This window comes from Photinus pyralis, unplaced genomic scaffold (assembly GCF_008802855.1).
Source record: "Photinus pyralis isolate 1611_PpyrPB1 unplaced genomic scaffold, Ppyr1.3 Ppyr1.4_unclustered_Scaffold4609, whole genome shotgun sequence".
Classification (NCBI taxonomy): Eukaryota; Metazoa; Arthropoda; class Insecta; order Coleoptera; family Lampyridae; genus Photinus; species Photinus pyralis.
The window spans coordinates 1-11,637 of record NW_022171620.1 but is presented as its reverse complement, the minus strand read 5'-3'; the positions used below and the strand labels follow the sequence as shown (position 1 = coordinate 11,637).

The window sequence follows — 11,637 nt, the reverse complement described above, 5'->3', positions numbered from 1 at the left end:
CCAATAATTCCACATTTTTAATCCCAGGTGTTTTTAAACTTCGGGACTAGTAGTTAAAGACGGGAAACTTTCGTAACATAATTTCTTATTATATTTAGTCCAATTTTTGTTAATGTAAGTTAAACAACTTCCGTAGTATAACGGAGGAAGTGTACGCTAAAAATGCTTCATATACGAGAATATTAAAGCATAATCCACAGTTTACTTCCCTTACAATTTCCTCCTATATTTATTTACCAATTTGTGTACTTTGAGCTTGTAGATTCGTTTATTATTTAAAACTTGCTTAACTTTTAATAAAAATAGACCATAGCGAGACGCCCGTTCATTTCGGTATTTAAAAAATAATAATAAAGCAGCGAGGGTCCCGAAGACTGAGCATTGATTAACTTAAAACTGTAAATAGCAGGGCTTTTTGTCCCATGAGTTTTGTAATTTGATCAAGATACCTACGTGGTAGCTTGAAAGCTCAAACCACATTGATGGCTCACGAATAATTTATAAAACGAAAGAGAGTATCTGAAAACTTTTACGGGTCTTGTACTGTTGTTTTGTCGGCAGTTACGTTAGCGCTTTATTAATCTGGGTCAGATAAGATATCAGACATGTTGAGAAGTAAGTAACTTTTGCAAAATTTTGTAAAAATGATTTACGATAAGATTTTCGTATCCTTAAGCGAACTAAACTTTTATATTTTGCCGATAAGCTTTCTGTAAACTTTTCAGTGCTTTATAAATGGCTTTCAAGTAGACGGTCTTCTATTTAAAATATTCATAAACGATTTTACAAAAACTCTGTTTAATAATGTATCTATACACTAAGCACGTTATTAACGATACTTTCTTATATTTACTGATAAATAATAATACATTCAGTTTGTGTTACCTACCAGTTGAAAAACGCGTTATTCACAATCATATTGTAATAGGTATCATAAATGTCATTTAAAGGTGAGGAAGCTGTATATTGCAGTATTGGTTTTTCATGAAAGGAGTTTCTCGACTTCACTAATGTATTGATCTTCCCACTACCTCCATTTTAGTTGCTAATAATGCTAATTAATGACGCAAGTTTAAGTCGAATAGTAAGATCTTCCTACTAATATAATTTTTTATTACTTCACATTGTTGTGTTCTCGGATGTTATGGGATCAACTTTTACGCCAATAATATTCACAGTTTTGTGGCGCTTTTGATTCTTTTTTCTTTCCACTCCCTCTGACTAACTTTAACTAATTACCTAACACCCTGTATATAACCGAAGCCGTAATTCATACATTATAGTGGCTACATATGAATGGTAGGAATGTATAATATGCCTTTATTCAATAACTGCCATATAACAAATGAGACAATTATACCGTTACTCTGTAACATTACTGTGTAAGTAATAAAGAGAATTGTAAAAAATTAATTAAAAAAATTAATGTAGAGAAAATAAAATAGATGCATAATGCGATACTACAGTACAAAGTACAAACTATAGCTAATTAAAATCAATAAATTAATTGATCATTATTCTGTCGTTCTGTTGTTGGTTGTTATCTCCTCAAGATCATGTATAATTTTGTATTGCTGTCTGTCTGTCCGTCCGCACAAAAACGATCTCTAGGATTGTTCGGTATTCAGTTGTATCGGATTTTTTTGAGTTTCTGAATCTTATTGCGTTAGTGTCACCTAATTCTAATTTCACCTTACTAGGAAGAATTTCTTGAGCTCCAGTTCTTACTTCAAAGTGAAACTCCAGGCACGTATTTATGAAGACTAAATCGATCACGAGGTGATAAAATGACAAGTATCGGGTACTTCTGGTAGCATCGGTGTAATGTCTCTCCATATTGGTATACTATCTCTTAAATTAATAAATTATTTGATGAAGAGTCATAAAATACTGGAATACTGGGTTCAACTCCGGGTTCGGGTAGGGATTGTAAGTGTATATAGAGGAGTTTGTTAGTAGTATAGTAAGGCCGATCCTGGCTCACTTTACATTGAAAAGTGCCATATGATTGAAGTGTTAGCGTTTCAAGGTCAAAGTGGTGTTGAAGGTCAAAGTGGTATTGCGTAAGTGGGTGGGTGGGTTTCAAGGTCGAGTGTTGAGAAGAAAGGGGTGTATTGTTTGTGTTTTTCGGAGGGGGGGTGATGGCTGAAGGCCATTGGATTTCAAGGTCGAGTGTTGAGAAGAAAGGGGGGTATTGTTTGTGTTTTTCGGAGGGGGTGATGGGTGAAGGCCATTGGATTTCAAGGTCGAGTTGTGAGAACAAAGGGGTGTATTGTTTGTGTGGAGGGGGGGTGGCGGCGGCTCAAGGCCGTTGGATTTCAAGGTCGATCGCTGAGAACAAAGGGAGGTTGTGTATGTTGTTTGTGTGTAATCAAATTGTTTGTGTTTTTCTGGGGTGCCGCCTCAAGGTCAAACGTGTTGCAATTTAAATATAGATATTAGAAGATGTTAGCTTGAAATGTGGTTAGTGTTAAGGGGGAATATGCGGCGAACGGCTGTTGAATGCCTTCATCAAACCTTATTGGTATTGCTATCTGATGCTGAGCATGAGGCGGTCTATGGACCTGAGACTTTTAGGGAACAGTGTCAAAACATTGTCCAAACGTATGAGTTGGGGATTGAACTATGTAGACTCTTTTTAAATTACAAAATATGCGTTGATTGCCTTATAAACGGACTGAACGAGACTCAGTTGGGTAAATACATAATATGGTGATGAAGAAAGTTACATTTGACGATAGTAACAATCGCGTGTATGTACTGATCGCGTGGTCCTTTGCATATAGTGCGGCACGAAAAGGGCCTTGGGAAACTATGGCCTTGGATAGATTTCGCTTTAGTACAAAAATAGAGCAATTTTGTAAGATATTGTCTCCCGTCTTAGCAGAAAATCATCGTTTATCAGTTTATCTGACTAGATTTCAAGGTCACCAGAACTCAATGTAATGGTATATCGCACTAGATTTCAAGGTCACCAGACAGTAATGTTTATCGCATTAAATTTCAAGGTCAACAGACAGCAATATAATGGTGGTAGAAACGGTGAATGGAATCAGTCGAATAGTGTTCGCTAATCAGTTAAAATGGATCTTAATCAACTCAACAGTAGCACCTACTGCAAACCTTTCAAGAACGTCAAGGATATGAAGGTCGGTGAAAAGTATAAAGTGATTGGTATCGACCTAATCAATACCAAATATGGCGACCGAATACTGATCGATACTGAGAACTTTAAGTGCATCCTTCCTTTGCGCTTTTATGACTACTTCAAGAGCGACAACCGTCTGCAGATCTTCAAGGACACCTTGTCCAGGGAAGAAGTGTTTATAACAAGCGCCGGAACGGCGGGGAAGACTACTAATTTAACATTTATGTAAAAAAGTTGTAAATGAGATAGAGAGAAATAATAAAATGTTGTTGATGAGAGAGAGAAATTGTGTCTCTTATTTAAATGCATATCCACCCTTAGAAACACTTTAGTTGTTCTGTGATCGTGGGGTCGAGATCATCTCAACGAAAAAAAGCTCCAAAATGGATACAATCAGTTGTACTAATAATTATTTCTCGTGCTCGTGCTGGTGCTGTAATAACAACAAAGACACTAGTGATGATTCTATCACCCAGTTTGCCGAAAATGTGCATAGTAAAGCTGCCGACGAACGTTTAATCGATTGCTCATCATATGACCTCTACGATGGTGAAAGCAATTCGAAGAAATATATTGAAATTGGCTACAGTACGCATCTTAATTTGGCCCCAGTTTTACGAATTGTGCACTCTCCATTAAATGCGATAGTGATGGTGAAAGAAGATTGGGAAATGCTTCTAAAGCACCAAACATATCTCGAGATGAAGTTCTTTAGATCTCAAGAGCTCGAAAATTGGATCGACTGGTCCAATGTTAAGGAAGAAGATATTGAGCACGACAAAAGTTCTGAATCGCTTAACGCAAATTTTACTATTCATTATAACAGGAAATTTGTGCGGGATCCCACGACGACTGAGAAAATATTAGAGAGCGTAACAATACAACGTGATAAGCTGCATTATTGCACGATGAGTAAGTACGTCGTTGAAGAATTGTTTAATCTAAAAGATATAATCAACTATCGTTTGGATTTACTGGAATCGTACGCTCTGTCCTGTTTCTATCAGGATGTTATCGAACAGGTGATTAACTACCGTCATTTTCGTAAAATGGAGTTTGGTAACGAGGACGAGGGCGACGATGACAACATCTATCGCGATATTGAAGACGTATTAAACTATAAGTTTAACGTCAATTCTCATAATACAGTTTGCATGATGGAATTATTATACTATCGACCTACTTATTTTATGTATCACATATGTCAATAAACGTACTTTATTTGAGCATTTTTGTTTTATTTGATGGAAGTGATGAAGTGTACGGATGGGAGTGGCTTGGTTAATAATCTCATAAACAAACTTCCAGTGGAACTACATATTCCTGGCTATCAGTATTGCGGACCTGGTACTAAATTAGATAAAAGGCTAAAGCGAGGCGATCCCGGCATAAATGCCCTAGACGACATTTTTTTATAATAAACAGCTTTCAAAATAAACAGGCTGTTCCCCCTGTTTGTTTACCTATTCCCTTGATTGCATCATCATGGATACTAAAGAAATGGCCTTGAAACGACGAATAGTTTAAGCGTGTAAAGTATAATCGTCTCAAAGCGGATCGTTTTATTAAAGAAGTGGAGTTTGTACGAACGTATAAATCGCTAATTCAACCGCTATCCCAGATCGTTAAGTAAATCGAACCGCCGCGCCGTTAAGAGTCTTCTTTACCTAAGCGCAACTTTTTTTTACATTATAGTGTATAGATGATTATAGCTGCAAGAGATAAGATGATATTCTTGCTTTGTTAAGTCCTGTCTTGGTCCTTAGTTAGTTCCCACCGACACTGTGCAGCGGCGCCACTTGTTACACTCAAATTGTTGATTTAACGCCCGCCAAGATACAGACTTTATTTACAAAAATTATGACTTCATTTTTTGGGGTCATGTAACTTATTTAAAAAACTGTCGGTTTACTTTTTCCATAAATCGTCTTGATCGAGAGTAAAAAAATAAAACAGATTAGCGCAATAATCGGTGCGAAACATCTAATCTTTAAACAATCGGTATTCAGTTGGTATAAACTTAAAAAAAAATAGTCCGAACATTTTGTAGATAAAGGTCTAAATTTATAAAATAGTTCTTAAAAAAATTGTCTTTGAAAAACAACTATAGTTTTTATGGCGGGCGCTCTTATGGAAATTTACATTGGATGCAGTGGGTACAGAAGACTCTTAAGGTCATATCGATTTTGGCTCACTCAAAGCTTAATGCGTGCCGATACTGGCTCACTTTCAAGGCCATGCGGTGTTTGTCTGTCGAGCGGAGTTTGAGAACAAAGGGTGTATTGTTTTCGGGTGATCAAGGCGACTTAAGAATGGGTGTGGTTCAGATTAATATAAGTGTTTGTTGTAATGGGTCTTTGCTCAATAATTCTATAATAGGCGAGATGTCAAGAGCCATTGTTCATCATCATCCACAGCAGCAGCAGCAGCAACGGAAAAAAAGAATTGACGAACTGTTACTGAAAATTAGAAAATTAAAGTGGGATGTTGAAATGCTGGGTTGTCAGCGCCGTATGAAAAAACTGATTTTGTAATGATTCATACAGTGGCAGTTAAGGCAAGGATTATTTCTTTGTGTGTGAGGCAATGGCATAAATACGACGACGATGGTTATTTCTTGTGTACCAATTAAGACAATTTGTATGTAAAGTTTGCGAATTAAAAGAATGTATAAAGGGTGCTTATTCATTTTCCCCCGACATCCATCCTTTAGAACCAGCCTCTTTAAAAAAATTTGGGGATTGGTGTTTAATGAACTCTCAATTTTAAAAACGAGTACACTGTACCTACCGTGAATAGACGTTCTGCATGGTATCGCGCATTTGGTAAAAATAGAAAATTATCAGCTCGCATTATGCCGACTTGCGTATGCACTCATTTCATTGCACAGTGATATTCGCCGATTCGCGATGTGTTGTGGAAAATAATTTTGGTGTTTCTTTGTGATAATGATTAATTCGGATTAGTATTTTCACTCGAACTCAGGTAGGTACGTAAATATTACATTTCCGTGAATGTTTGTGGCAGATAAACTAAATTAATTAATATCAACAATCGCATTAAATAATCCATGTATTTTCTACAAATTAGGTACATTACATTAATGTTTTACTTATTAATTACAAATGTGAAGTTAAATTTGAAAAGAAAAATTAATTATTTTTTAAAAATTCCATGTAACTTATAATAAATTTCATCTCTCGATGCAGGTTTTCATCTTGAACTCGTGATGCATCCAACTCCCGTTCTAAACGCTCCGTCTGGAGTTGGGAATTTCTTTGTCTGGCCTGGAAAGTTGTCAGCATCTTCTCCAGACACCCCATTGATAACATCGCCAGCTCTTGGGGTGTGGATGGCTCGCGCCATCTGGGCGATTCATGAGATGGCGGCGGTGGTGGTGGCGCCTCTTCTTGGTCGATGGCTGCTGAAGACGGCGGAGAGACGTTTTCATAAAATTCTCTTAGTAATTGCATATCTTTTTCCCCCCTAGGCAACGGGGCACTGTAACAATAAGAAAAACACAGTATTAAAAATAGATTGTATGTATAATAAAAGTAACTTACTGAAAGTGATTGTTGCCGCCGTTATTTACAGGTAGCTGTAGTGGTAAATTTGGTTGTTGTTGTTGTTGAGCTGGATTATTTCTGTAACGTAACATTAGAATAATTAGTATTTTTCATATAAACGGAGGTACAGTAATGAGTAAACTTACGGAAATTGATGCATGCCACCCCATCGAGGATTTGTGGATGTAAAGCTACCATTTTCTGGTGGCTGCGTTTGAGTATTTGCCTGGGGTAGCGGCGCAGGAATTATAATGTGCTCCAATATTTGTACTGATGGATACTGGCTGTAAAAAACATATATGCATTAGAAATTTTATTTTTCGTGAACAATAATTTGTACCTTAACTGTTGTTGTTGTTGCTGTTGTTGTTGCTGGCCATGTCTGGGATCTATCACCGGGGGTCTCATGGGAGGTGGAGGAATCGTTGTAATTGGAGGAGCGTAAACATGATTGAAATTTCCCTCATATTCTTTTAGAAAATCTTCCAGTTCATTTGTGGTGGTGGTGGTAGCTATTGTTCTATAAAAAAAATAAAATAATACCTACAACATTAGTATCTATATGGATGGTGGAGAGCCAGTACTAAATTATTATACAAGTTTACAACTTACCTTTCCCGATGTCCTTCTTCATCTTCCGTGACGAGGTTGATCACATCACCATCGGATAATTTTGTAGGTTTTTCTAAGGCGGTCTTTAAGATTGAGCGTCCACCACCCCCACAGGCATTTATGTAAGGCTTCTTACTCGTTGCACTTTTTTTTAAAGTCAACTTGTTGGCGCGTTTGGTTGAAGACATGACGATAACGTGCAGATTAACACTTGTGCCGCAAAATGTCTACCCCTAGGTATATATGTGGAGGTTTTTGTTGGAGTTAGCAAAAGAGTGATTCTAAAATAACATCAAGGACGTTCTCACACACACATATCAACCATTGTCCCAAATGATACCCGTGAAACACCTGCAACATTGAAGATTCCCAGAAGACGGCAGAGACCATTCACCTCAGTTTAACAATGATAATATTCATTAATGTACTGGGAAGATGAACTTTAAATGAGCTTTAATCCGTGAGATCTCATGACTTCTGTGCATCATTGACGTAGTATCTGTATATCGCATTTCGTCAATTTTGCATAACCCCTAACAAGAAGTGTGGGGTGTGAGTGTCTGGGACAAACGATTATCTATGTAAGATACGATAACGAATTTCCTGCCACTCTTGGAATTTGTCGCAGCACCGTGTTATGGGTAGATATGATGGAAAATGGAATCTGATATTGTTCGACATATTTCAATAATCACTTCTAACAACAATTGAAAAATATCTCGATAAAAAAGGAGGGTGGTGGAATAGATGACATCGAGAAAAAGAGACACTAGGAAATATGTTGTATGGTGAATTACAATAATAAAAAGTAAATATTTAAGTTTTTAGTTATTTATTTATTCAAATCGACACATCATAACCTTATAGAACAACATTATTTTTATCAATCCACGATTTCTCGTCCAGACCCAACCATTTCACGTACACTTTGTCTTTCTTGCGACGCAGGACTTTTTCAACCAAGTATACGTCCGAATACTTGGCCTTCTGCAACTCATGTTCGTAAAATCCACCTAAAATCGGTTTAGCCTTCATGTCTTCCAACAAATACGTGACCGGATTTGTTATTTGTACTTTTATAATTTTGAACAGCTCACTGGACCAATTGGGGGTGTAGCCCTTCGCAAATATGGATTTAAATTTGCTAATTCGAACTACATCGCCGACATTAAAACGGCATTTCTTATTGTTGAAGAGCTTGATGTGGTTGTAGGCGTCCAGCTTTGTATCGGCCTTCACTTCGATCGGTTTCATCCCCGTTGTTCGATGTTTACGATTATTGTACTCGCTCGTGATCGATTCGATTGCATCTATCCATACATATTTTCCGCGTAAACTAAACTGCCGGTACAAGGGGTTTTTTATACTTCTTATAACCCTCTCGGCCAGTGCGGCCTTTTTCGTACTGTACGTGGAATAGTGATTAATGCGTTCTTGCATCATTAATTTGGCGAATGATTTGTTATAGAATTCCTTCCCTGCATCGGTCTGTAGATTTTTCGGTCTGCGTCTCGTAGATTTGAAAATAGCCTGTACGGCTTTTGTCACCTCCTCACCCGTTTTAGTCTTCAACCCTCGCGTCCATAGATATTTTGAAAAACAATCGATAACTACTAATATGTATTTGTAGCCTTTATTCTCTTTTGCGTAAGGTATAAATTCGGCTAGATCTGCTTGCCAAAGATCATCGAAGCCTTTAATGATGGTACGTCTACGAGGGAAGTTTTTGCGCGCCGCTTTGTGTAACTCGTTCACCACCTGCTGCATCCTCTATTAGTTTATGTAAAGTTTCTTTGACCGCTTTCAACTCTTCCTCTAGTACCGCTACGTAATTGCGAAGACTGTCTACGGGCGCTTTCGCAATCTGCATGTATTGTGTGAGGTACCCTTTATTTATGGCATCGCGGTCGTCTACTGGATCGGCGAGGTTCATTAACCGGTTTCCGTTGAGATTTAGTCTTGTTGATAGGTAGTGTTGCAACGTTAGGGCATCGTGACGTTCAATAGGATCCACAACATTACTTAGTCTCTTATTTTCCACATTTATAGTATCGTCGGTAATGGAAAATTTTGTCTTTAGCAGTTTCCCAAATTGAGCGTGGGTATGAGAACGTCCGAATTTATCCATGGCGAATGTGGGCAAGAAGACGGAAAAGGGGGTATTTATACTAGTTGACGTAAAAACGGTCGCGTGGGCTTTTTTATGTAACCTTCCTCGTACAGCTCTTCCACGATTGATATTATATCATTTTGTACTCCAGTGTTACCAGCCATTTTTTCACCCCATAAAACCTCTAAATCCCTAATCAGTTCATGCACGCTATTCCAGTATTTGTATTCGGTCGGTCGGCCGAGTTCCTTGAATATACCGCTTCCGGATTTCGCACGCCCCCTCTTCGTCTCTTCCTCCTCCTCCTTTAGTAGAGGCTTTATTATGAGCTTATACTTTTTGCTCTTATTGCCTCGAATCTGATCGGTGGGATCGTAATTGCGCCGTGCGACATGAGTTGCTATTATTATCTGCTTATAGTTATTTCTATCCTGATTGGATACTAGCGATTCATTCGGTTCATTCATAATGATCAGTTCGTATAGGCCCGCAGTACCTTTGTACCGGATCCCGTTAACGACCAAATCTTCGTCACTTATCGTCACCGGCGTCCTGCCCATCGTCCACTTATCCGTTTCGACATCATAATGAATTCCAAAAGTCGTGTCAATTGCATTACTCGTATCCCTTATCATGCGCTCGACGTATATCCGCGGTAGGTGGTTGTATTGTTCCAAAAAGGCTTGCGAACCTTGCATATCGAGTAATGAAGCAGATGATGATGCGACAGAGGATTCTTCTTCTTCCTCCTCCGGTTGATGCTCTCCTATCACTGTACTCTGTAGAAATGACGGCGGCTGTCTCAATGATGGAGTAGCCGTCGGGTGAAAAGGTCTAACCATCGGACTCATATCGGTTGGCGGATATTTTTGAAAGTAGGGCAGTCTAGCCAGCGGACTGATCTCGGTAAGGGAAGAGGGTCTTCGTCTCGATCGCATGTAATAAGGTATCGCAGGAGTCGTACGTTGTAGTGGTGACTTTCTTTTTGCAGGAGATTGGCGTTTTTTAGGGGGCGATGTAAATACTTCGTCCTCTGGCTCCTCCTTTTTCGTATCAATAACCGATGATGACGGCGGCGGTTCGATTTTCTTTACGATCTGGGATAGCGGTTGAATTAACGGTTTATACGTTCGTACAAACTCCACTTCTTTAATAAAACGATCCGCTTTGAGACGATTGTACTTTTGCTGTATCGCTTTACGCGCTTGAACTATTCGTCGTTTCAAGGCCATCTCTTTAGTATCCATGATGATGATGATGATGATGCGATCAAGGGAACAGGTAAACAAACAGGGGGAACAGCCTGTTTTTCAATGAGCTCTTATTTGAAAGCTGTTTATTTTGAAAGCTGTTTATTTTGAAAGCTGTTGACTTGATAGCTGTTTATTTCTAACTGAATAACAAACACGTTTTCACGGTATTATATAGTGATCGAAACCTTTCCTGAAACGGCCGTTTTGCACATCCGCATCCTTATTTATCACCATAAATCCATACGGATTTCGCCAACTTTCCGAGCACATCTCTCGGAACAACGGCATCGTTATTATGGGAGCAACGTGATCTTCATAAATGTGCCGCAAGTTCAAGTCGTCCTGTTCAAATAGAACAATTAAGTTGGCATTGTCCCTAATCAATTGTTTAGGAATTTTAGAATGCGTCTGACCCAAGTAGAAACAATCGATGGCGTTATGCCTGCCCATTGAAAAGTACGCTCTAATGTTATCCTGTTTTTCACATGCGATATCGTCAAAGATAAAAACTGAATTAGGTTTGGCCGCATTGGGTTCCATAATATCAGCGTTTTCGCTAAACGTAAAGTAGCCAATATCCTTCATCGGCTGAAGAATTTTACCCAAAAGCCTATATTTGTCCTGATTCAGCGATTTGGAATAGACGTACACGTGTTTGAAGCGTAGACCATTGGGTTCAGTTAACAGACTGAGCATCGTATTCGTTTTACCGCAATTAGACGGTCCGCATATTAAGCATCTCACACTGTTTGGAAGTAACTCGCCGTGTGTTTTTTTATACTCCACATTTGGCGTCGTATCTAGATTTTGAATGGGCAGCTTTTGCTTTTGCATCACCACCTTCATTTTTGGCGGTTGAAATAAGACTAAGAACATTTTTATCATTACATTTTATTTATAGAAAAAGTACAAATTATAGTTTCTTCACTTCCCCGGTCAGAGGATTGT

The 11,637-nt window shown here is 38.4% G+C and overlaps 2 protein-coding genes and 1 long non-coding RNA gene across 3 annotated transcripts; 2 read left to right on the top strand and 1 right to left on the bottom strand.

Moving 5' to 3' along the window:
- Positions 1-2,705: 2,705 nt before the first annotated feature.
- LOC116182313 lies at positions 2,706-4,374 on the top strand. Its single transcript, XM_031502835.1, has 2 exons — positions 2,706-2,948; positions 3,009-4,374. The coding sequence occupies exon 2, from the start codon at positions 3,532-3,534 to the stop codon at positions 4,357-4,359; it is 828 nt and encodes a 275-aa protein (XP_031358695.1). The 5' UTR covers positions 2,706-2,948; positions 3,009-3,531; the 3' UTR covers positions 4,360-4,374.
- Positions 4,375-5,228: 854 nt separating this feature from the next.
- On the top strand, positions 5,229-6,720 carry LOC116182310. The gene is made up of 2 exons (XR_004147477.1): positions 5,229-6,133; positions 6,358-6,720. It is a non-coding gene; the product is annotated as an uncharacterized LOC116182310 (long non-coding RNA).
- LOC116182309 lies at positions 6,203-11,086 on the bottom strand. The gene is made up of 4 exons (XM_031502833.1): positions 7,055-11,086; positions 6,861-6,998; positions 6,712-6,792; positions 6,203-6,649 (listed from the first exon to the last, which is right to left on the bottom strand). The coding sequence occupies exon 1, from the start codon at positions 10,681-10,683 to the stop codon at positions 9,490-9,492; it is 1,194 nt and encodes a 397-aa protein (XP_031358693.1). The 5' UTR covers positions 10,684-11,086; the 3' UTR covers positions 6,203-6,649; positions 6,712-6,792; positions 6,861-6,998; positions 7,055-9,489.
- Positions 11,087-11,637: the final 551 nt, after the last annotated feature.